The 27,246-nt window shown below is 43.2% G+C and overlaps 1 protein-coding gene across 4 annotated transcripts in view; it reads right to left on the bottom strand.

The window, feature by feature from the left end:
- DDR2 (discoidin domain receptor tyrosine kinase 2) overlaps positions 1-27,246 on the bottom strand; it is a 153,526-nt gene that overhangs the window by 55,943 nt on the left and 70,337 nt on the right. For all 4 annotated transcript variants that reach the window (XM_057727735.1, XM_057727734.1, XM_057727733.1 and 1 more), the window contains one exon: positions 4,341-4,449. In XM_057727735.1, the coding sequence (XP_057583718.1) occupies positions 4,341-4,422 (82 nt within the window). In that variant the 5' untranslated portion in view covers positions 4,423-4,449. The remainder of the gene's footprint in view (positions 1-4,340; positions 4,450-27,246) is intronic.

The raw sequence follows: 27,246 nt of genomic DNA, 5'->3' as shown, positions 1-27,246 counted from the left end.
GGCCATTGAAACACTGGTTTTATACATTCTGGAGAAGGCTGACCCTGGTGACTGACCAAATAACTTCAATAGCCATAAGTATTCCTGTATTTCATCGTGGAGTCTAGGGATGTCCATTTCCCCTGGAGGTAGCCTCGGCTCTCCTGTTAAGTCCAGTAGCCCCAGCCCAAGTTAAGAAAGAGGGTTCCTGACTCGTGGACCCGACAGGAGGGTGGAAAACTGCCCTTTGGGGTCCTCTGCTCATCGCCCTGCATGCGTACTCTCTCTGCCTCCCAGCCAGTGTACGTGCTATTTCTTCCGAAGAAAAAGATGCCCTAGGGAAGGTGGCTTCAAGTACTATGAAGCTCCTGCAGGCTAGGCTGGGGCAGGGTTTCTGGACTCAACTTCTCGCTAGGAAACATTTTAGGGTTTAAATTGTAAAAACATTCATCAGCTATCTCCTATGTGCTTAGCCTCAAAGGCAAGTTTCTTCTGAAGTTCAGACTTCAGATCCCTGAGCCTGGGAAGTGGCAGAGGGTTGGGGATAAATGGTCTTTCTTATAAAGAACAGCCATGCAAGCTCAGGAACTGTGTTTCCAAGCCCAAAGCCTATTAACATCTTCCAATATGGGCAGTAAGGTTCCCACACCACTAAATCATAGTACGTTTGTGACAAAGGGTCTCATAGATTATCTAATCCAACCTCATTTTACTACTGGATTAAGGAATTGCAAAGAGAAGTATAATGACTTAGCATCATGCAACTAATTTAAAACCAAGCCAAGGGAAGCAACCTAAATGTCCATCAACAGATGAATGGATAAAGAAGATATGGGGTATATATACAGTCAAATATTACTCAGCCATAAAAAATAATGACTAATGAAATTTTGCCATTTCAGCAACATGAATGGACTTGGAGGGCCTTATGCTAAGTGAAATAAGTCAGACAAAGACAAATACTGTATGATATCACTTATATGTGTAATCTAAAAAGTACAACAAATTAGTGAATATAACAAGAAAGAAGCAGACTCACAGATATAGAGAACAAACTAGTGGTTAGAGGGGAGAAAGAAAGGATGAGGGGCAATATAGATAGGGAATTAAAAGGTGCAAACTATTAGGTATAAAATAAGCTATAAGGATATATTGTATAGCACAGGGACTATAGCCACTATTTTATAATAACTATAAATGGAGTATAATCTTTAAAAATTGTGAATCGGTACATTGTACACCTGTACCTTACATAATATTGTATAGCAACTCTACTCCAATTAAAAAAAAAAAAAAAAGACCAAGCCAGGATTGTAACTAGGGTTGCTCTGAAAATAATTTTCTATCTGAGTTAAATATTATTTCCCACATGAACTGCCAGTCATTCCTTAGAATGTTCTCATAATATCCAAATTATTTGATGATTTGTAGAAATGTTTCTCAGAAATTGTTGGTATGATTCTTTGATGCAGATGCCAATAGCTAGATGCTACTCCTGAGCCAAGATGTTGACAGAGGGAGCTGCCTCACACTTTTCCAGTGACTTCCTCCTTGAATTGACAGTCAGTGGGTCCCAAACCCTGAAGCACTGTTGCAGCTGGAAGATGGCTAGGCACACAGTTCACACTTCAAGACTATGTACACACACCTGTATGTCAGTATTGCCCATGTGGACTTGCATACCTTCCACAGCAGCCCTTGTGACAATGCCAGTTTTAATACTGCCACTGCTGGAAATGCCATTAACACCACCCGACCACTACCTGCTTTGCTGCCACTGTCAAAGCACAAGTGCTTCAGAGCAGTGAGCCAGCAGCCCAACTGCCCCCATGTCTCGACCTGTTTCACACTAGCCATACTCTGCAGCCTCCATGGGGATGGCACCTGTAGGCACTTAACTAGCCAAGAATTTACTCTATTACTTTCAGTCTTTCAGTGACACCAATAAGGACTTCTGAAAAGTCATCCTTAAGTCAACATGCATTTATTAGGTACCTACTCTGTGTTCATCAGCATGCAAGCCTAAGCCCCCATGAGCCCCAAGCTTTGTGACTAGTCTCACTGCTTCCCATTGCTTGTCTCCAGTTTAATTTGGTAAAATATAAGAAATTGTAGAGGGAAGGATTATTTCCTCAACATACTTCAAATATTCCATATTCCTATAAAGATCTTTGTAAGTCAAGACCTTTATTTCTTTTTCCTTGGCAGAAAGAGCCAATAGAAATAGTTGATGCCTGGAATGGGGGAAAATGTTTTAAAGATAACTGCTTGCTGTCTTCAAACAACCTGTTTTCTGTTCTAGGGCTACAGCAGTGTTGTTGAACACAGATGGCTAACGCTTTTGCTTTCATCATTTGAATAGCCGCACGTCATACCAGTCTCTACGAGTGTGCCTAGCACCAAAGCATCCTACCATTCTGTGCACTCACAGTGACTCTTCCTTGGAGACCAAAGCAGGGAGAATGACACTGGGCTTGGTAAATGTAGGAGGCGACAATCAGACTTCAACTAAGTGAGAGGAATACAAAGCAGAAAAATGAAAGAATGGTGTCAAAGTTCAGATCTGAGATGCACCAACTAACCTTATGACACGAAAGTAACAAGGCACCGGATATGTTGAACGAATCAATCACTGATTTTACGGTGTTTTGATTATATGTCCTGTGGAGGTATAAAGAATATCCCATGGAAATGGAATTTTTCAAAGGGAAGAAGGTAAGTGTTGCCCAAATGCGTACTCATGCTATATGAAAATTCGGAGGAAATAAAAACGCCCTCGAGAATCCAGATATAGCATGAAGCCACTGGAACTCCCATACTGCCATGGAGTAGTATGTTGGTAAAAGCACTCTGGAAAAACTCTTTGGCTATATGCAGAAAAACAGGTCACATGTAGCACAGAAGCCACTTCTGGATATATACTCAAGAGCCTAGAGCATATGCCTCTTTCAAAAGACCTCTATAAGAAGGATTATAGGAGGTTTATTTCTAATGAGCTCAGACTGGAAATGATCCAAATTCCCATTCACCGCAGACTGAATAAATAAAAGATTCAAACAAAATAATAATATAAACAATGAAAACAAAGTCACCAACTACATGCAACGATATGGATGAATATCATGTACAACATATTGAATGAAAGAAGCCAGACACAAAAGATGATTCCACTCACACAAAGTACAAAAACGGGCAGAACGAATTTATGTTGTTAGGAAACAGAATACTGACTCCCCTTGGGGCGAGGGTGGGAACAGTGACTGGAAGAGAGTGTGAGGAGAACTGCTGAAGGGCTGGTACAGTGCTGTTTCTTAATCCGGAAACTGGTTAGATAAATGTGCCCAGTTTGTAAAATTCATCAAATTGAGCACTTAGGCTACTTTATTTATATTTTATTTGTAGCAAAATGAAAAAAAAATGACTCTAACCCTTCATCCTTCCCTGTATTCAGACCTTCCCCATGTACTTTTTTGTGTCCTCCTACTCTGACTCCGGGCTTGGCCGTGTGACTTGCTGTGGACAATGAGATTTCAGTGAACATGACTTAAGAACTGGCTTGAAAAATGCTGCATTTTTTCCTTTCTGCTCTTGCTCCTGTGCAATTTCCATTAAAACAGATCTATACTAGTTTGCTGGAGGAGAGCACAGCAAAGTTGCCCCAGCTGTCAGAGCCAAGGCCGTCCTCGATGAGCCAATAACCAGCTTACTCCCAGAGATGTGTATGAATCCAGAAGAGACTGGAATAGTCTAACCAGGACCAGACTAAATCACCAACTTTGTATAGTTTGTTAAGTGACATCACTATGGTAACAGACAAGTGATACAACTGTACACTTCAATTTAGAGTTAAAATATACATGTAATTTTAAAAATTTGGGGAAAGGGACTAACATCTGTTTCTGAGCACAGCCTCACCCTCTAGGAAAGAGAAACTGCCTGAGATCCTACAAGACCAGGGTCCCCAAAGCATAACATGACAGGCAAATAAAAGGCAGGCCTTAGACAAACAAATATAACTAGAAAACCAACCTGCAGAAGTTCACTAAGGCATCTAAAAATTCTCTCCTTCTGTTTCCCAGAAGATGCAGAAGCAAACGGTTGCTCCTTCCACCTCCCATTTTTAAAAATTTTCCTTTTACTCCACCCTATTCCATATAAGAAGCCCTTTCACAATATTCAATATGTTATAGAGAGAGTATATTAGTTTCTGTGCCTGCTACGACCATGTCTCACCACGGAGGAGAAAAGGGGAGGGGGAATGGCCCCTTGGACCCCTTCGCAGTGCCTTTCCCAAGGCAAACATTGATGGGCTTGAGTGTCCAGCTGTCTTCCAGCATGGGGCTGAGCAATGGCTGTGTTACCTGGATTAACCTGAGCTTTTGCAGAACTCAAGATAGGCAGCAGCAGGAGCAGCACCAAGGGCATCCTGGGAATCAGGACCATTTCAGAAGATGGTGATGGAACTGGAGCCTGCAGCCCACCAAAAACGCAAGAAAACAAGAGAGAGAAGGAGAGGAAATGAGTGAGGCAGATACTGGCGACATGAATGAACACAACTTGCATCTCTATGTTCTTACAGTGTTTATTTCTACACTTAGAACTTTAAATAATGGACTTTGATAGTTGAATGGGACATTCAATAGTCACATAATACAAGAATTTTCAAACTCTGGGACAGTCAATAGTTATGAAATATAAGAAATTTCAAACTCTACTAGATCACTTACTCATGGAATTAAAATCAGCAAAACTATAGGTGGGTAACAAAGTTTTACTAAGATAAATACTTACCCAAACTATGAATAGCAATAAAGTAAAACTTACATTTATGATGTTTTCATAATATTGATTCCAGTATTAGACCAAGAAAAACATTCAATTATGTTAATGTGTTTGCCTTTCAAAAGATGTAAGGTCAATATTTATCCTAATTTATTAGCTCTGGAGTGGTACCTGAAATTCTGTATTTTTAAGTTCCCCCAGAATAGTCCATGTTATTAATGGATTAGAGTTGAGACATCAGTATGAACTCAGGTTTAGCTTAATAGAGATATTGATGGTTACATATGGAAATATTTATAGATATGTGTACACACAGGTTAGTACACACACATATATCTATCTCCTTGCTATATCAACTGAGAGGGCCTAGAAGCAACGACACCCCAACAGCAACGAGCAAACCTAGTACCCAGATCTTGACGTCTAATACCATTCTCCAATAAAAGGAACCAGGGTTCCTTGGAGAAACTGCTAATTCCAGGACTGGGGCAGGAAATATGGTGATCTTGGAGAATCTTTTAGTGCCCCAAATTAAGAAAGTATACACACACAAAAATGATGGGGATGTGGCAAAGGAACACAAGAGCCAAAAGAAAGAGTTCCCAGTGACCAAAGCTGGAACAACTTAAGCAACAAAATAAGTAAGGAGTATTGGATTATAACTCAAGATATAAAATAAATATTTACAAGTCCATGTTGATATAAATAAATGATTGACTAAACAAATGGAGGTAAGTAGACAAATGTTTCATGCAAAAGAATTCTAAATAATTTATGTAGATATTCTCTGCTCTTAAAGAGGTAGTGCATAACCACCCCTCCCACCCCCAACCATGCACTCCTTAAGTGTGAGCTGTACACAGTGACTTTCCTCAAAAAGTACAGTATGGAAATGGAGTCTAATCATGAGAAACACATCAGACAAATCCCAATTGAAGCACATTCTACAAAATTCCTGATACATAATCCTCAAAACTGTCTAGGTCACCCAAGACTAGAAAGTCTGAGAAACTGACACAGCTAAGGAAGCCAAAGCAGTCATGATGACTAAACATCACGTGACATCCAGGGTGGGATCCTGGGACAGAAAAAGGACATTTGGGGAAAACTGAGGAAATCTGAACAAAGTTTAGACTTTGGTTAATACTAATGTGTCAATATTGGTTCATTAACTATGACATAGGTACTATACTAAAAATAGGGGAAACGGGGTATTGGGTAAATAGGAAATCTATGTACTATCTTTGCCACGATTCTATAAATATAAAACTGTTCAGGAATAAAAAGTTTATTAAAAAAAAGAAAGTTTCTTCCAGGTAACACTAATAATCAACAAACACTGGATCCACTGTTAGAAAAAATACGTAACATGAAATTACAAAGGGAGATGAAATCCCTTTAAGCTGGAGTGGTCAGAGAAGCTCATGGGAGAAGCAGCATCTGATCAGATTCTTGAAGGATAAGTATGGTTTTAATAGGCAATAATGGGAATAGAGTAAATAATAGACTGACACAGCTAAGACACTTTTTTGAGGAAACAGGAGCTTTCTATGATGTTTTCTAGGCAGTAGAACTCTGACCCACTCAACGTGGCAAGAAAAAAAAAAGATATTCAGATAGTTCTGCCTGAAGAAGATGGAGCCAAAACTAATCAAAAACAAAAGACTAAAGAGGCCTGTCGTAAGGGCAGGGGCAAGTGACCCACAGACCACAAAAGGGCGATGACCATAGTTTCAGGGCATTGAATTGGATGAGATCAAATACGTCTCAGGGCCTACTCACCGCCAGCAGCAGGAACACTGTGTTTCTACAAATGAGTCCACAAACAAACATGCCCAGAAAAGAAACACACAGGCAGACCTTGGAGATATTGGTCTTGGCTGTAGACTAGCACTAACCCAGGACCGTGATCCAGGATATCCTATAAAGATCTGAGCTCCTTGTGAGCACTGCCGTGGGGTAACCAACCTCTCTTAGCAGCCTTTTGAGGAAGAGTCCTACAATTCTCTTTCATGACCCCTTCCTTATGGGTGATTAGCCATTACTCTCTCCCCTCCATAACCTTCCCCAGTGCTTCCTTCTTCATGGAATGTCTCCTACACCTCTTTGCCTTCACACACTGAATTTGCTATTAGATCCTCCAGTACACTGTTATGAAATTACCCATTTAATCCCTGGCTTCAAAATGGCTCATTCTCCTATCTGCAAAAGTATACATTATATCTCGCACAAGCTAGATGCTCAAAAACAGTTTTTAAGTGAACTAAGCAGAACTTTCAAGTTGCTCAAAAACTGTTGGCTGAATTTTCTTTTGGAAACTGTTACTTGGTTTCAGGCTGTAAATCTCCAATACCAATGATTATTTCTGCTTTGTTTGCTTAAAATCAGGGTGTCCAGCAGCTAACAAACACAGAAGAACCATTAACAAACCTAGAAGTAACATAACTATGCCATGGATATCTAACACGTGCCAAAGACTATCTCATGTAATATTCATAGTAACCCAGGTTTGTTTTCATCAGTAAGGTAATTGAAGAGGGAGAAGTTAAAACTGATCTGGTTACACAGTTGATAGGCACCAAAACTCATACGTTAACCCAGGGTTTGTATTACTCCCAAATCCACTCAGGTTTTGTTGTTGTTTGTTTCATTTTTGCCTTTGTTTGTTATCGCACTACACTCTCCTTTGATCTGGCCTCTGCTACTTCACCAGAGCTATACTCCTGCTCAACCTTTCTACTTAGACTTCTTTCATTTCTTACTGCCTCAGGACCTCTGTTAAAAAGTTTCATTCTTCTCTTTGTCCAAATCACATCTCCACTCGATGGTTACTTCCTTTGTGAAATATTCTCTTACGCCCTTGATTGTACATGCACTGAAAGCATCTTATAATTTTTCTGCATAGAAATGATCATAGTGTATAACTGCATCTCCATTGCTGTGGTTGTCTAATTAGTGGCTGCACCCGCATAAGCTCCATGTTCGTTTTCCTCACCACTGCATTCCCAGCACCTACCAGAGTGCTGGATAAATAGTTGCAGAATGAATTAATGATTGTCTTGAGCCACATATTCAGCAATTGTATCTAGTTATTCCAAATTCCATACCCTAAAAGGAAGTATCCCCAAAGCTTATTGTAAACAGACATCACCCTTTTCTGCCTCTTTGAATGAACCTTTCCAAAGGTTCAATATTTAAGCAATGTGACATGTGAATAGAATCCACAAACATACGCGGAGGAATTTCAAGATAAAAGGTCCTTCTCTACCCACTTCTTTGGTTAACAGTACTAATTCCTTTGACAAAAAATTTATTCAAACCTTAAAAATAAAAATAAAAAGTTATTGGCCTTCATTCATTCAATCAGCAACTATTTTCTGAACATCTATGAGGTGCTGTTCTAGGTGCTAAAAAAGGCAGAGAATACCCCTGTCATCATGGATCATGTAACACACAAACAAAGAAGCAAATAAATAAGAAACCGAGAGATATACGTGCCACGAAGACAATAAAATTCAGTAATGTGACGGAGAATGAGTGATGGATGTTTCAGGTAAGATGGTCAGGAAAGGCCTCCCTAAATATGGGACTGACAAAGAAACAGATAAACAGAAAAATGAAGAGAATATACACAAGAAAAGACTCATATGTAAGTGGGAGCTTTCTATATGAGAAGAGGGGCATTTAGAATCAGTGAAAAGTTTCAGATGATTTAATAGCCTTTTTAAAAACAGATAAAGTTATATTCATATCTCACACAAATATGAAGAGCCCAAAATGTAAAAATAGAGCTATAAAAGTATTTGTAGAAAATATTTATAATCTGCTGTGAGCTAAAGGAAAACCTGCATAAATAAGATGTAGAAAGTAAAATCCAGAAATGAAAAGAATGATAAATTTTTTCATCAAAATTCAAAACATCTTTGAGGTAAAAGACATCAAAAACTTAACAGACAAGGAACAGGTCAAGATATATTTTGAAATTTTAGACCAAAACAATGTGTATGTATTTTTCTGGTATAAATAAAGAATCTCTATAAATCATTTTTTTTAAAAGCCACTAGAAAAATGGGCCAAGTAAATAAAAAGCATTTATTAGAGGAAACAATATAATGCCAGTAAACATCTAAAGGCACTCAACCTCACTAGAACCAGAAAGATAAATATTACAGCAGTAGTTGAATACCTATTTTATCCATCAGACTGGCAAAGATTTTAAGTGTGAAATAACGAAATTTGGCAATAGTTTTGAGAAACAGATACTCTCATACTCTGCCACTGGGTATATAAATTAGAAGATAATTTAAATTAAAATATGCATATAAGACTCTGATCCATACATTCCACTTATTATTTAGCCTAGAGAAAGATTTACATATATGCATAATGAGGTAAGCACAAAGAAGTGCTTTGCAGTGTTTTTTTAATTTTTATTTTATTATGGTAAGAACAATTAATATAAGACCTACCCTCAACAAATTTTTAAGTGTACAACACATTAGAGTTGACTATAGGTACAATGTTGTAATCAGATCTCCAGAACTTACTTAACTGCTTAACTGAAGGTGCTTAACTGAAACTTTATGCCTGTTGGTTAGTAACTCTCCATTTCCCCCTCCCCTTAGTCCCTGGCAAGCACAGCTACATTATTTCATTCTATGAATTTGACTATTTGGGATACCTAATATAAGTGGAATCATGCACTATTTGTCTTTCTGTGACTGACTAATTTCCCTCAACATAATGTCCTCAAGGTTCATCCATGTTGTTGCATATTGCAAACTTCGCTTCTTTTTTAAGGCTAAATAATATTCCATTGCATGTATAAGCCACATTTTCTTTATCCATTCATTTGTCCATAGACATTTAGGTTGTTTCCACATTTTGGCTATTGTGAATAATGCTACAATGAACACGGGTGTGCTAATATTTCTTTAAGATCCTGATTTTAATTATTTTGGATAAATACCCAGAAGTGGGATTGCTGGGTCATGTGGTAGTTCTATATTTAATTTTTGAGGAATCTCCATATTGTTTTCCATAGAGGCTGTGGCCAACTGATCTTCAAGAAGGATGCCAAGAATATATAATGGAGGAAAATGAGTCTCTTAAACAGTGTTAAGAAAACTAGGTACCCAAATGCAAAAGAATGAAATTGAACCCTTATCTTACACCATACATAAAAATCAACTCAAAGTGGATTAAAGACTTAAATGTAAGACCTGAAATTTTAAACTTCTAGAAGAAAACATAGAGGGAAATCATCACGACAGTGGCCTTGGCAATGACTACATAGATACAACAACAAAAGCTCTGGCAATAAAACCAAAAATAAACAAGTAAAACTACCTCAGACTAAAAACCTTCCGCACAGCAAAGGAAATACTCAGCAGAATGAAAAGGCAACCTACAGAAAAGGAGAAAATATTTGCAAACAATATGTCTGATAAGTGATTAATACCTAAAATATATAAGGAATTCATACAACACAATAGCAACAAACAAACCTAATAAAATCCCTTAAAATGGGCTAAGGACTTGAATGGACATTTCTTCGAAGACATACAAATGGCCAACAGATATATGAGAAAAATGCTCAACACTGCTAACCAGCAGGACATACAACTCAAAACTACAATGAGATATCACCTCACATCTGTCAGGATGGCTGTTATCAAAAAAGGAAAAAAATGAAAGAACAAATGTAGACAAGAGTGTGGAGAAACTGGAACCTTTGAACACTGTGGGTGCAATATTTTTTCAAATAACAAAACTTGGAAAAATTTTCTATCAATAAGGGAGTGCTATAAACCATGGCATATTCCTGCTATGAAATACTATGCATCAGTTTAAAAGTATGAGTTAGAGCCACATGCAGTTACATGGCTAGGTGTCCATGACATGGTTTTAGGTGAACAAGCAGGTTTCAAGATTTATATAAAGCATGCTACATATTTTTATGGATATATACACATACACACATACATTTATATATACATAAAAGATCTAGAAAGTTAAACACCATGCTGGTAACAAGCTTCAATCTAGTGGATGCCCTAGTGCTCAGATAGGCTGGCATAGAGCAAGGAATCTTGGAAGGCAAGTGCTGATAATATAGTTCCTTCTAAGATTGTAGCATTTGGCATGGGAGACTGGAAATGGTGATCGAAAGGATACTCTACCCTTATTTGTGATGTTTTGATTTTAACAAAGAAAATAAGTTCCTTGTTAATGTCATTTATATTGGTTTCACTGACAAAAAAAAAAAACAAAACAAAACAAAACTCCTGGGGTCTATCAGAATCTCAAGGGTGCTTTCCAACCAATCATACATATTCCACAGGTCTGAGGTGTGCATGAACCTATCTTATGTTTTGAGAATCACTTGTGGTATTGAGTGATATTACTGATTAGTATATCTTGCAGATAAATAGAGTAGAAGCAAAAAAAAAAAAAAGTTGAGAATTGCTACTTATACTTTTCTTTTTTTAGAACACTTGATCCTTAGTACATACTTACAAATGCATAATCATCAAGCCTTACAACAAGACGGGAAGGAGAGATTACCACCCGCCTTTACAAAGTGCAAAAGTGAGACCGTAAGTCACTTCATCCACAACCTAGGCAGACTCACCTGGTCTGGCTGCTGGTTCCCATTCAGCATGTTGAATTACAGTTTTGTCTTTCAAGCCAGACCATGAGTCATTTAAAAGGTTAGAGATGTAGAGAACGGACTTGTGGATGCGGGGGGGGGGGGGGGGGGGTGCGGTTCGCTGGCGAAGGGGAAGCTGGAACGAAGTGAGAGACTAGTATTGACATTCATACACTACCAAATGTAAAATAGATAGCTAGTGGGAAGCTACTGCATAACACAGGGAGATCAACTCGATGGGTGATGACTTAGAGGGGTGGGATAGGGAGGGTGGGAAGGAGCCACAGGAGGGAGGGAATATGGGGATATATGTATAAATACAGCTGATTCACTTTGTCGTACAGCAGAAACTGGCACAACAGTGTAAAGCAATTATGCTCCAATAAAGAGCTTAAAAAAAAACAAAACCTTAGGTTGGCTTCCCTACAGCCTATATTCTGAAAAATAATAAAATGAAGACTACCAGAGCTATAAAATAATAAAATAAATAACCCCACCCCAACCCCCCCAGAAAAAAAGGTTAGGGATCTTGCTTCTTTGTATATCAAACTGAGATTAATTCTAACTGTCCTGGGTCACAGAACTAGAAAGAGACAGAGTTAAGCCTCTTCCAGTCCCTCTGACTCCACGGCTGGTGCTACTTCACCCACAGCCCAGTAGTTTCCAAGGAACGTCAGTGACTATGTAGCTCAGCAAGTATATGTCCTGTGTAATGAAAACCCACTTCCCTCTTCACAGTCAAAATCCCCTGCCCTAGCCAAGCTGGATGGATACTCCAAACTGACTCCCAAGGAGCCATGAGTCAGGACCTCCCAGATCTGACAGGAGATGGCTGACTCTCCATCTCAGGACTGCCCACACCAGGATCAAGACAGGCCATCGGTCAACACCATCAGGAAAACCAGGAAGTAAATGGAAGGTTAGGCAGATCAGATGGGAGCATGACAGCCACAGCCAGAAAGTATCAGGACTTTTTTTTAAAAGGACCTGGAATCAAACTTCTTAAAAAGTCATTTCTGTACTTGGGCGAGCTTCCAAAATCCTCTTTCTGAAACACAGTCAAGGCCACGTCATTGTTTAAGAGCAAGTCATCAGCACATCCTGCCTGACACCATCCCATTCTGTGCAGAACTCACAGGTAGGGCTCACTCCTGGTCAGTCCTGTGTCTCTTGCAGCTCCAGGTTATACACAGCTGAGGAAGTACTACACTCCTCTTTTCCAACTGCCTTGAAAAGTCAAACCATTTCCTGCTTTATGCTGTCACTTGTATGTGAAATCTAAAGAAACTGAATTCAGAGAAACAGAAAGTAGAATGGTGGTTACCAGGGGCTGGACGTGGGGCGGAATGGAGAAATATTAATCAAAGGGTACAAACTTCAGTTATAAGATGAACAAGTTTTGGGGATCTAATGTACAGTATGCTGATTATAGCTAATAATACTTTATTTTATACCAAAGTGTGAATCGTAAATGTTCTTACCACAAAAAAGAAATGGTAATTATGTGAAAGGATGAAGGTGTTAGTTAATGCTACGATGGTAATCATTTTGCAATATATAAATGTATCAAATCAACATGCTGTATGTACACCTTAAACTTACACAATGTTATATGTCAATTATATCTCAATAAAACCTGGGTGGGGGGGGGGAGTCAGACCACATCCCTAGTAATAAGCTCTATTCTAGTGCTCAAAAAGGAGAGTGAGTGAGGATTGAGCCCAGAACCCTGGGAGATGAGTGCTGAAATGACTTTTGAGCTGCAGAGCGAGAAGGGGTGAGCAGGACGCTAAGGTCTCTCACCTGCTCACACACCCAGACATCTCAGGGCGTGAGGCTCTCTGTATTCGCGGAGCAACAGCTTTCCGTGCTCCAAAACATAAGCCCTACTGCACTGAATATTTTTTACTATAAGACTGAATACACGTTTTTTATAGATACAGATAGATGATAGATAGATGATAGATAGACACATGATAGATAAAGAGAGGTAGACAGATATTTATTTAGATGATATAGATTTAGATATAAAAAGAAACACTTTTATTAGTGTTGCTATAATAGTTAACTGCATTTATTTGGAAAAATAGCACCATCATTTTCCCTCAGTGATAATAAGGAAAGTAGGCAAAGCAAGCAATCCTTAGGATTTCTTGCCCTAACGAAATGGAAAGTTTGAATACCTCTGTTTCTCCCACGCCCCTTTGAAGTGGCTGTAACTTACGGATGGTAGAGCTCTCATTTTTTCCCCCAAGTCTGATTATTAGCAAAAACTACCTTTTTTCTCTACAGCAGAGCTAGAGGTATATCCCACTTTCAGAAATGTCTGAAATTGCCAAGCACATAAATCATGAAATGTTTATCCACATTACAGAATAATTCTTTGAACAAGCCTTCAGTGCCGGGTACCTTTGAAAAACAAGTTTCCGTACAGAACACTTCAAATAACATCTAGTATATGAAAATGTTCCATCTACTTACCAAACTCGTAAATCACTGAGGGAGTCTCCACATTACAAAATAATTCTTCACTTTACAAAAGGATCCACCGCTGGGTGCCTTTGATAGCAACTCTTTCCAGTAATTCAGAATATGATTCAATATACCTAAATTCAGTGTCTACTCAACTTTCCAGGAATACGGTTTCTGCACAAAGCAGGGCACCTCTGATTTGGCAGATGGTCATTCTCCCCAGACAATCCATCTTTCCAGGTCCAAAAGCTACAGACAACCCAAGGTGACCACCACTTTGTCAAAGAATAAAAAGGTCTCGGACTTCCCTGGGGGATCCTCACACTGAGCCTGTGAAAGGGGCCGTGTAGGAAGTGCCTGCCCTCCTGGAAAATTAGCCGTGGCCCACAGCCAGGGCCCCTCCACCCAAACTCGGACAGACCTTCCTGCAGGAAGGGGTGGGGCCCTGGAAAGGCTGCAGTGGGAAGGGAAATGAGATGAAGGAACTCGGGTCGAACTGGAGCTGATTCAAGGTGCAGTGTGTGCACAACTGTGCATGGTATTTGTGCCTGTGCGTGTGTGCATGTGTGTGCATGTGTGTGCGTGTGTGCATGTGTGTGTTGAAGAGCTTGGTGGGGAGAAGAAAAGCCACATGCTTTATGACCATAGCGTTTCATTCAGGGGCCATTCAGGGCCTTCGAGGCTTGTTTTCCTCTCTGCTGAGTCATTTTTCATTTCAGAGTCAACAAATAGAAGGAGCAATCTTTGGAGTATTTAATACTCAGCAAACAAATATGCAGAAATGAGCTTGGTTTTGGCAGGAGATGAGCCCCCCACATACACACACACCCCATCCCTACCCCAAACACCCTCATGTTTTATCTTGATTCCCAAGGATCTGTTCATGTCTTCCTCATTCCCAACGTTCCTCTGGGAGTCTCAGTCTCTCGCTTCTCAAAGCGTAGCTGCTCAGTGCTGAGCCGAAGGCCCAGACTGGCCCAATCTGCAAGCGTTTAAGCACAAAGGATGACCGGAGGTGACCCTCACTGCTCAGAGGAGGACGCCACAGCAAGCTCTGCTTCTGCCTGTGTTAGAAGAGCACTTTACTTTCCTCACTCTTTTCACCTATAAAGTGGAGACAACTAGAGTATATCACAGCGGTGAAGGGGGTGGGGGGTGGGGGCCGGAAGAGCCAGACAGCTATCTCATCCTCTCACTCGCCACCCAGGCAGAGGAGAGGACGCTGAGCGAAATCACTGTCACAGAAGACACTCCCCGTGCCAGGGGCAGAATGGACCACAGAACATCCACAGTGTGACATCGCTGGCCTATTATGCTTTCTATAGTGTAAGCACTAGCGATGTCAAATCTGAGGCCTTCATGAGATCAGTGGAGGGGGATGGAGAGTAAATACAAAGTGAAGGCAGGGCATTTTCACAACACAAAAGGGTCTGTTAGAAGCTCAGTATCTCTGGGGCTGCTAGGACCTCAGGCAGGTCATTTAACCTCATTGAGCTCTGGCAGCCCCTGGCTCTTCATGGGGATATTTCACTCCCACCCCTGACTCCCACTGTCTCACACTTGGGCACTTGTCCCACCCAGCCTCTCATTTTCTTGCTGCATCCCACCTTCTACCCCAGGCTCCTCAGACCCCGAGGCATGTGCTGGTGAGCAGAGGGCGGCCTGCAGGCGTTCCTGGGCACAGGATGGTCAGCAGGAGTGCCTGTGGTCAGAGGGTTTTGGAGGTTATGAAATAAAGACATTAGTCCTCAAAATTATAGACCCACCGCCACAAAAGCTTGAAGGCACCTGAGAGTTCATCTTTCTCAATCCTCTGTGGTTAAAGGTGAGGAAGGTAAGGCAGCCCCCAAAGCAGAGAGGCCCCCACGTGAGCACCAGCTGGTGAGAGGCAGGGCCAGGCCTCTGGTCGCCCAGTCTAGCACCGGTTCTCTGATGACACCACCTCCCCTGGCCCAACCTCCTGTTTTCTTTCCTCACACTCTGAGCACGCACACCTTCTTTAGGCCCTGTCCGTCTCAGTAATTGATTTCTTTAAACCAGAGTGAAGTTTTTTGGAAAATCTCTGTGATGGTTTACAAATGTGTCCACAAATTCTATGACACTCTCCCAAGGAGTGCTAGTATCTCATATCCCTTCTCTTGAAGACAAGCTCGACTGAGGGCCTTGCGTCTAAGGAAATGAGTACAGTAAAGGGGATGGCCATGAACCTCCAGAGTGGGTCCCAGGAGGTGACACACGTCCACCGGGCGCTCGCGTGCACGCGCTCTCTCTCCCCATCTATCTCACAGGAGACTTCCCTGGGGAACCCACCGCCACGTGGTGAGGGAAGCCCAGGCCACGTGGAGAAGCCACGGGCAGGTCTGCTGGCCGATACCGTTGCTGCAGACGGCAGCAGAAACTCTCCCACTTGTGAGTGAGGAAGGCTCCCGGGTGACTCCGGCCCCAGCCACCATCTGCCGAAACCACAGGAGAGACCCAGGCGAGACAGCCTAGCTGAACCCAGTCACCTCAGAAACATGAATAACAATAACGTGAGTGCTGTGTGTTAAGCCACGAAGTTGCGAGGTGATTTATCACACAGCAGGAGATTACTGGAACAACCTCCTTGGGTGAGGAAGCACAGTCTCCCGCAAACGTACGTGTTGGATGTTGAGCGTTGCCTAGTGTTCACTCATCACCAATCTGTCCATTGCCTCAAAGCCTAGAATGGAGACTGAGGCCACATACTGAAGGGGTGACGTGGAAACAGTGACAAGCAAGAGACACAGCTCTCTCGGAAGTTGAACTCGGAAGTGAGTTTAAAGGCTAACCGTCTACGCATAAGATGCCTTTCCCTCGAGGGCTCAGCAGTGGGCCCGGAAGCAGCACCCTACTCACTGGATCCCCCTCCCTGTGGCCCCTGGGCCCATGCACCCCACGCTCTGCCTCCTACTTCTCCAGCTCCTCCTCCTCAGCCACCACGCCCGAAGCCGGACTTGCTGGCTTTGAATCCTGTCTCCTCCTGTCCCAGCTGTGTGGACCTGGCCACACACACACCTGAACCTTGGCCTCTCTGTTTTCTCACCCGTAAAATGAGGGCAGGAATGGCACTTGCTCCTGTAGGAATGTCCTGAGGATGCAATGAGTGATTACACAGGAAGTACTTAGAACAATGCCCGGCTAGTAAATGTTCACATATATTTGTATTTCTATTTTATTTTTACTGTGCCTAGGCCTCGTCTCCTCAATAAATTTGCAAAATTAGAGGCAAAAAGCATGCCTCCCCCACCCATCTCCTGATATTTGTATCAGCTGACACCTACACGGTGGATGCCCGTTGATTGGCAGGTCATCTCAATGGTGATAAAACAGCCAAGAACAACGACACAAATGCCTTGCCTTTGACAAGCACACTCAGCCTCGCTGGGCACAGCCTAGGAGTGATGCTGCCTCTGGAGAAGGTGACTGGACCCTTTACGTACAGTCATTCAGAGGTCATGAAAGACTCATGCCCTTAACGATGAACCAGCACAGCAGAAACCAGCCCGGGGCTGAGGAGAGAAGGGCGGTGGCCACATCTGGGGGGACAGTGATGTGATCGCACTGCTAGATAGAGTTCTGTTCCCGCGTGAGAGAGCACACACGCCCCAACGAGCTTCCAATCCAGCCACCCAAAGCCACGAGGGCCAAGAACTTGTTCCAGCCGCGCCGTTCCACCAGGGCTGTCTTATTCTTGGGCTCCATGGCAGTGCTGGCCTCTTAAGAACACATGACTCAGGCTGCTTACTAATTTGCACAGGCCCAGTCAACATGGACTTGAAGCATCTCTGAGACATGAAATAAATTCGATCTCATCCAGCCATAGGAAACCCTCCTGAACCTCAGAAGAGATTCAGTGTGATGCCAATGAACCCTGCTTCCGGTTCCCTGCAGGAGGTCCTCCAGGGAGACACCTGGATCCACATTCCTAGACAGCAGCCAGCATCTGCCCTTTTAGCAAAGCAACCCAGGCGTCTTTCCCTTAACATATTCAGAGCCTCCTGAATACAAGGATTAACACCAGCGCTTTTGCCACAAAGAGAAGGGAGACCCCTCACCTTCTCTGAGGTCATCAGCTGAAGGAGGAAGCAAGGATTCACCGCTTAGGCTTTTGCAACCATATTCTGTGCTGAAAGCTTCAGCAATGATGCAGGTCAGGCACTTCTAAAACAGCCAGATACTAATTAACCTCTGGGTTGAAGGACAGTTTTTTTTTTGTTTTTTTTTTGCTGGGCACATGTTAATTTTTTTTAATTTTTTATTTTATATTGGTGTATAGTTGATTAACAATGTTGTGTTAGTTTTAGGTGTACAACAAAGTGATTCAGTTATACATATACACGCATCTATTCTTTTTAAAATTCTTTCCCCATTTAGGTTGTTACAGAATATTGAGCAGAGTTCCCTGTGCTATACAGTAGGTCTTTGTTGGTTATCCATTTTAAATATAGCAGTGTGTACACATCAATCCCAAACTCCCTAAGTAGCCCTCCCTCCACCTTCTGCACCCCCACCCCGTAACCATAAATTCGCAGCAACGTGGATGCACCTAGAGATTGTCATACTGAGTGAAGTAAGTCAGACAGAAAAAGAGAAATATCGTATGATATCGCCTACATGCAGAATCTTAAAAAAAAAGGACACTTTTCTATAGATCTGGAAAGTATGAAACATGGGTAAAAGTAGAAAATGGTGTCACAGTTAAAATTAAATGAGATGATGCATATATAGGACTTAAACCACTGGTGCCTGGGAGATAGTAAGTACTTATTAACATTTAGTCATTGGCAGTAGTATTAGGAATTGAATGGTACACAGGAGGGAAAAAAGATCAGCAGTCGACGTGACACATATATACTGGGCATCTATTATGAGCCCAGTACAGGGTGAGTTACCTGAAGGCAAGGCAACAAAAAGGCAGCAAGAGATTTACATGGCTGGCACACGAGAACATTCGGTAAAACAAAGATAGTGGGCAAGCAAGTTCATGGCGGGCCTTGGCTGCAGGCATGGTGTGATAGAGGTGGAGATATACAAGTGGACCTGGACAAATAACAGACTTTAGGAAAGACCGAGAAGGAAAAATACAAAATAAAGAATCATGAAAAATTGCAAAGTTTGAATGGTCTGGACCATGAAAGAAGCAAAGGCTCAGGAAGACCTTCAAGGTTGAGAGAGACAGACAGAAAGAGAGGAATTCAGAGCTGACCAGCTTGTCTGCCGTCACTACCAGGCTTTGACACCTTATAGACCCTCTTGGGGACTTGGAAGGTCTTCTTAGACTCAAAAGTCTTGGAAAAACAAGCAGGGCACGGACAATGGAGCAGCAGTGATAAATTTAATCTTCTCATTTTGCTCTGAGTTTATAAGTGGCAGAGCAAAGCAGAATATGGGGTGTTATGCAACTGTCAGCATGCAGACATATAGACACTAAGGGTGAAGGCACATGGACCCCACCACCTTGGACAAATAAGGCCCAGGAGTTTCTGCCCAAACCCCAGAGCCTGAAAACTTCATTCAGCAGTTGGGTTAGGACCAAGTGTTGGGATTCCTTTCCTGGTTCCTACCCTTTTCTTCAAGCAATTCACTCCCTCCGCACCTGGAGCTCCTGCAATCCTTGCCAAAATAATAATGTCACTGATGAAGAGAAGTTCATTGCTTTACACTCTTGTACCAGCTTTTGAGGTACACCAAAGTGAATCAGCTGTATTTATACATATATCCCCATATCCCCTCCCTCCCGTAACTTCCTCCCGCCCTCCCCGTCCTGGCCCTCTAAGGCATCACCCATCATCAAGTTGATCTCCCTTTGTTATACAGCAACTTCCCACTAGCTGAGTAATATTCCATTGTATATATGTTGGCACTTACTCTTGATGTGTAAAGAGCCTCCCCTCTCCAACCTGCCAGGCCTAATCCTCTCCACTTCCTAGCCCAGCTCAACGTCCCTACATTGCCAGGGCCAAGTGGGAGATCAGAAGCCTGCCCAATCCTGGCTTCAAAGCCTCCCCAGGCTCAGTCACAGAATGTTGAGTCAACTCCACCTCTCCTGCAGAAAGACTCACACCTACCAGCTCCTTTGAATAAGACCTCATGGCTTTTGAGTTGCCCCTTTTCACCAAGTAGATCCATGCTTTCCTTCAAACTCTTGTTCTGAACACCTATCTGACTTGCCTCATCCCACCTTTGGGCGCAGATGACTGGCTTGGAGATATAAATAGACACGAATATAACATCTGTTAGCTCCAATATTTCTCTGCACGCCCCCTCCCTAGCTAGGCTGTGTGAGCTCCTGCAGGGAGGGACCTTATCATGCCTTCTTTGAATTCTCAGTACAGAGTCTGGAGATAATCAGTGAATGTGTTGGGCAGGTGAATGGATGACCAGAGCGGTGCTTAGAATCCAGGAGAGGCTGTTGCCCTGTCCATCTCACTGCTAACAGCTGAGAAGATGGAGTGCACCAGCTTTTTCAATTGGGCTCTTACCTCCTCTTTGGCACTTCTTCCAGGTCATAATGGCGTCTCCTCCCTTACCTCCATCGCATCGATACCCCACAACTTAGCAGATACTATATAGTGACTTATATTGCTTCCTAATTGTGCTTGTATATGCGGGGGAAAATCTTGTCTCCTCAGTAAATCTGTGAGCTCCTTAAAGGGTAAGAATATTTTTCATCTCTCAGTGCTGATGAGAGAAATGATAAACATTTATGGAGCACATATTATATACCAGGCAATATGCTCAGGTTTACATGAATTTTCTCATCTGGCCCTCATAACAACACTCTGAGGTTTTTATTATCATCATTCTCATTTTGCAGATGAGAAGACACAAACACAAAGAGTAGATAATTTGCCCAAGGTCACACAAGTAGCAAGTGCAACAGCATTCAACATATGCAGTTTGGGGGCTGGGCCCTGCCACATTGTCCCCGCCCAGTCCAGTTTAATAGAACATTCTCATGGGGCACAAAGGTATGCTCAGCTCTCCTCCACTTTCCAGATTTCTATCACGCTGCCGGCAAGCAAATCGGCCTTCAGGAGGCAGTCCTCATCTGCCTCCACCTTTTTCTTTTTCATTGAAGTATAGTTGATTCACAATGCTGTGTTAGTTCCTGGTATACAGCAAAGTGATTCAGTGTATGTATTTATCTATCTATGTATCTATCTATATAGATATATATATATATATTCTTTTTCATATTCTTTTCCATTATGGTTTATTATAGGACATTAAGTATAGTTCCCTGTGCTATACAGTAGGACATTGTTAGTTATCAATTTTACATACAGTACTTTGTATCTGCTGATCCCAAATTCCTAATTTATCCCTCTTTCTCCTTTGGTAACCATAAGCTTGTTTTCTATGTCTGTGAGTCTATTTCTGTTTTGCAAATAAGTTCATTTGTGCCATATCTTAGATTCCACGTGTAAGTGATATCTTATGGTACTTGTCTTTCTCTGTCTGACTTACTTCACTTGGTATGATAATCTCTAGGTCCATCCATATAGTTGCAAATGGCATTATTTCATTCTTTTTTGTGGCTAAGTAATATTCCATAGTATATATACACCACATCTTGTTTATCCATCTGCTGATGGACATTTAGGTTGCTTCCATGTCTTGGCTATTGTAAATAGTGCTGCTGTGAACCCTGGGGTGCCTGTGTCTTTTCTAATTAGAATTTTCTCCAGATATCCACCCAGGACAGGATCGTAGGCACCTGCCTCCGCCTTGTGCTCCTGGCTTCCCATTGGCTGACCTAGAACCTCTCAGGTACCTGACCTCAGAGCTGCGTTTGGCATCACAGCCCTGGGACAGCTCAGTGTTCACATCTGCCCCCTCCCCTCACACACGCAGGCAGTTCAGTGTCGTAGAAAGGTCTGCGCGGGGGCAGGTGGTTCTGTGGCTCTTGAAACTTAGACAAGTGGGAGGGCCCATTTTATTAAGAAATACAAAATTTAGTTCAGGGCCTCAAAAGAATCGTGAACGCACGAGGAGGGCAGAAGCAGAAGCAGCACCCGCTAACAGCAAACCCACCTCGGGACCTGTGTTCTAGTCCCGTCTCTGCCACTCACCGCGCTATCGCCTGAGGGACCCCTTGCCCTGAACGGGCTCAGCTCGCTCCCGGTTCAAATGAGGGGGCTGGGACGAGCGAGAGGGGGGGAGCCCTGCGACCCCTCTCCGCCCTGGCGCTCTGAACTCGATCAGCCGCGGGTCCAAGCACTTTCCCAGGCTCTTCATCACAGCATCACAGAACCGCCCCCGATCCCGGAGGAATGCTGCTCCTCCCTCCAGCCCAGGCACATACTGTATTACAGTAATGAGCGCTTCGGTTGCTTTAAATATCATAAAACAAAAACAACGGGCAGCCTGGGTTCATCATCACTGCCTGCCCAGACCACAGAGGAGAGCGCCGCCAGACCCAGGCCGGAGCAGAGATGGCGAGCCGAGCCCACACAGCCCCTTTCAGGAATCCACTGGCTCGTGCCTAGAACGAAAATCACTGACGGCAGGGGCTGTGCAGGGCCAGTCGGAGAGAGGGCTCACGAGGTCACTCCGGGACACAGAGGCCCTGGTTTGAGTGAGGTCAGAGATCGGGGTCCTGGATCCACCAGAGACAGGCTGGTGCCAGGCCTGAGGCTACAGGAACCGCAGTGTCTCACCTCTGGGAGAGCCAGGGGAGTCCAGCCAAAGGTCTCCACAGGAAGGAGGCTGGTCTTCGCCCGGGGCCTGGGAGGCACCCGCTGAGCAGAAGAGCCAGCGTTCACCGGAAAGGAAGGAGCCGCAGTGAAGTGAAGGGACTTTCTCCCTCGGGGCTTCCCCCAGCCAAAGGGCAGCTCCTCTGGGGAGCCTGGCAGACCCTACAAGGCCCACTCCTTGAAGCAAGAACCAAGCTGTTCAGCTCACCATGAAGAGTCCCTAGGGACTTCCCTGGTGGCACAGTGGTTAAGAATCTGCCTGCCAATGCAGGGGACACGGGTTTGAGCCCTGATCCAGGACGATGGCACATGCCACGTGCAACTAAGCCCATGTGCCACAACTACTGGCCCTGTGCTCTAGAGCCTGTGAGCCACAACTACGGAGATGGTGTGCTGCAACTACTGAAGCCCACGCACCTAGAGCCCATGCTCTGCAAAAAGAGAAGCCACCACAATGAAGAGCCCGCGCACCATAACGAAGAGTAGTCCCCACTTGCCGCAACTAGAGAAAGCCCAGGCAGCAACGAAGACCCAATGCAGCCAATAAATAAATAAATAAATAAAATTTTTAAAAGAAGAGTCCCTAATCAACCCACATTCTGTAAAGTGGTCCATGACTGGTGAGAGGCCCCATCAGATAGCAGTTTGATGCTGGCGTGTGTCACGTTAGGGTGAAGGGCATGCACACAGCCCTTCTCCACAGAGGCAGGAGCAAGGCCCACACACAGACTCTGCACACCTGGCTTCCCTGCCCCTTACAGCTCTCAGGCTGAGTAACTCCACGGCTCCAAGGCTGTCCCTGGTGATCAGGGAACATGGCACTTAGGATAGACGGGGGTTAGGGCCAGGGAGGTGCCATGCCAACCCCATACCCTGAACCCTCCAATACGTGGTGCCTTCCCCAGGAAAGGAAGTGAAGAGGAGAGTTGCCAGTGATTTGTGTTGGACAGCGAACACACGTGGGTGCCTCTTTCCTAAGCTTTAGGTTCTTTTCAGGCTGAGGTTTCTCAATAACTATGTCAGTCAGACATCTTAAAAGGGAAGCAGTAGACTTCCCTGGTGGTCCAGGGGTTGAGACTCTGTGTTTCCAATGCAGGGGGCACAGGTTCGATTCCTGGTCCAAGAACTAGGATCCCCCATGCCGTGCAGTGCAGCCAAAGTAAATAAACAAATGAAAATAAAAATTGTGTATCTCAAGATAAATAAGGGAATCCTTATAAGCTATTGTCTAGAAAAGCGGGGGGTGGGGGGGGGCACGGGCAGTGGAAGGTGTGAAGTCAAATAAAGGGCTGAGGTCCTTTGGCCAGGACCTCACTCAGCAGTAAGTACAGGGATGTACATGGAGCAATGCATCCAATGACCCGTGGTGTCACCAATCCATGGGGACCCTGGCAGGCTCACAGAGGACAGAACTAGGCTTGCAGAAGACAGAGACTCTGGAGAAGGCTGGCGCTGGCTGGAGGGGAAGAAGCTACTGCAAAATCCATTAAACAGGAAACCAGGACCTGGAATTCCTGATTCCTAGCCCCTGGCCTAGCCTGCACTTGAACTTATGTTCCACGAGGGAAGGGAGAGCACCTCCCTTGATCACTACTGAATCCCCACACCTAACACGCTGCCTGCCATGAGCAGGTACTCAGGAAATATCTGTTGAATTCATGTATAGTAGGTGCCCAGTAAACTCTTATTCCCTTTTCTAACTTTTTAATCTCTTCCGTCTCAGGAACTTTAGCTGACTGTGGGTTTGTGGCCTGTTTGCCCCTCATGGCTGGAACAAAATGGATAACACTGTTCTGGAGCACACCTTTTTCTCGCTTTCTCTCTGGCCTCCCTTCCTTCCTCACACTCACCACCCTTCCAACGAGAACAACATAATAGCAAGCCCTCCATTACCTTCCCTTCTCTGAGCTCCTCATTGATCTTGATTACATTCTCTCTTGTACTGGAAGTTAATTTTTTTTTTCATATGATGCAGTCTTGTCTCTCTTTTTATCCCATGTGTGTAGCACCAGTGGTATTCATCTCATTATAAATTCGCTGAGATCAGGGACTGAGTTATACATCCTTTGTAGGCACCAAGGCACCCAGCATGATGCTTTCTCTATCCCTAAACAAACTCAGTCTCTCACTCCCAAGATATAATTTCCCTAGTTATTCTTAATTTCTCGTTATTCAATATGGTCTCTTTCTCTTAAAGATCTTCCCAACTTTTGAAAGGAAAAAATACTTAAAACATTTGTGAACCAGCTTTTATTGAGAACTTACCATATACCAGGCAATATGCTAGGTGGTAAAAGGGAAAAGATGAACATACACACACACACACACACACACACACACACACGTGCACACAATAGAGATCAGAAATGCCACCGTTTAAGCCTCCTTTTCTACTAAAGCCAAGAGTTAGCTAGCTAAGTGGTCTAGCGGAAACAGTATCTGACCAGTTGCTCCACTAATGGTGTAACCTTGGATGAATCAAATATTCTCCTTGAGATTCTGTCTCTCAATCTGAAAAACAAAGGGGAGGACTGCCAAGGACATGCCCTCTCTCATACTCTGTTCCTTCTTGACAACGAGCAGTACCAAAGTTTATGTGATTACATTCTATGGTAGAGAATAAAAGTGCTATAGCTGTTGGGAGGAAAATAAGAGCCATGAGGTTGAAATAGTTCGGAGGTAAAATTTAACTTAACTGTAGAGGACTTCCCTTGTGGTGCAGTGGTTAAGAATTCACCTGCCAAATCAGGGGACATGGTTTCCATTCCTGGTCTGGGAAGATCCCACTAAGCCTGTGCACCACAACTACTGGGCCTGCGTGCCACAACTACTGAGCCCGTGTGCCACAACTACTGAAGTCCAAGCACCCTAGAACCCACATTCCACAACTACTGAGCCCATGTGCTGCAACTACTGAAGCCTGCATGCCTAGAGCCCATGCTCCGCAATAAGAGAAGCTACCACAATGAGAAGCCCATGCACTGCAACAAAGAGTAGCTCCTGCTCGCCACAACTAGAGAAAGCCCATGTGCAGCAATGAAGACCCAATGCAGCCAAAAAAAAAAAAGTATGAAAGGAATAAAATACCCATAGAACCAACTACTGTTAAGCCCACTTCAACAAACTGCATACCCAGAGACTTCAGTAGTGATAAACACTCGACAATCTTCTACACTCAGAATTACACATGTGAATCTAGTTGGGTAGACAACATTCACACAAACTGAGAGTGAATGTAAGACTTTACATTGTGCTTGGTCTTTTTGAACTCATGGGCTACAAATATAATCTGGTTTTACAGCTGGAGGAGAAAGAAAAGACACTAAAGAATATCTCTTTTTTTCTCCAGATTATGGAAGAAATCAAAAATTTTCAAAGGAGACTGGAGGAAATAATCCAAGAAGGAAGGCAGAGTGACAATAACTACAAAGGAGCAAAGATAAGAAAAGTGACTCAGTACATGATGCACAGTAATGCCTGTGTGATACAGATGCTGAGAAGAAAGAGAAGACAAAGAGGAGCAAGAGAAGAACTCAAAATTGTACAACTGGAACTGGTAAGAGGAATGAGGCTTTCCTCAGAGAGGGTGTATTAGACTTTGTGGAAGTCCAAGGAAGCAGAACCTCCAGCATCCATGGGTTCAAGGAGTGGTTTAATACACAATGAGTGGGAAGAGAGGAGAGGTTATTTCTCTACAAAGCAAACAAGAGGATTCACTGAAGGAGACTTTGGGATGTTTCAACTGGAAAAAAAGAAGAATCCGCTGGGAGTTGATGGTCTTCATATACATGATCCACTGTCCTGAAGTAGAGGGATCCAGACCATACAACAGACCTTCAAAGTCATAACTAAGGAAGTTTCAGAGAGGAAGATTTTGACCAAAACTAAAGGGGAACTTCCTAAAACTTAGAACCATCCAAAACTGGGTGTGTTTCTTTGTGAGGATATGAGCTCCCCATTAGTGGAAGTGTTTAGTCAAGTAGAGGCCGAATAATCATCTTCTTTAGGAGACTGTAGGAAAGAGTCTTTCTCTACGCAGGCGATTGGGCTAGTTAACTTCTAAAATCCCTTCCAACTTTAAGAGTCTATGTGTCTGTTCATCAGAGCACAGGAACAAGATACCCTGACACTAGCCTGATATAGAAGACAGAGAGGTACCCGTGAGTTCAAAGAACGACTTATTTACGTTGATACAGATTGGAAGACTCACATAATGATAACTTCTGGTCCAAAAGCCATATGGCCTGGAGACATAGGGACTCTCTCACATGCTCACACCACAAACACATGCACACACGAGAGCTGGTCACTGTCGCCTTTCCTTTTATGCATTTGCCATCTGGCCCAGGTTCTGCGGCAAAAGCGGCATATCAGGACTAGACTACAGGCAAATTGTTTACGGAAACTTTGAGCTTCAGTCAGAAGCGGATCTGGAGGGTAAAACTGATCACTCTTACAAGAAAATATGGTCAACCTCTTAATAGTTGTAAAGAATAATTAGATTTATTTTAGTCAGTCATAAAATCCTAGTTATTTAGCATTTTAATCTATGAATATACATAGGTAAATTACCTTTGTTTTTTAGCTCCTCCTCTCATGCCCTGATCTCCCCAAATCCTGCATTATTTACCAGGGTCTTGA

The sequence above is a fragment of the Hippopotamus amphibius genome, chromosome 3, assembly GCF_030028045.1.
Source record: "Hippopotamus amphibius kiboko isolate mHipAmp2 chromosome 3, mHipAmp2.hap2, whole genome shotgun sequence".
Taxonomy (NCBI): domain Eukaryota; kingdom Metazoa; phylum Chordata; class Mammalia; order Artiodactyla; family Hippopotamidae; genus Hippopotamus; species Hippopotamus amphibius.
Note: the sequence above shows the minus strand (reverse complement) of the source record. Positions and strands in the feature narration are given on the sequence as shown.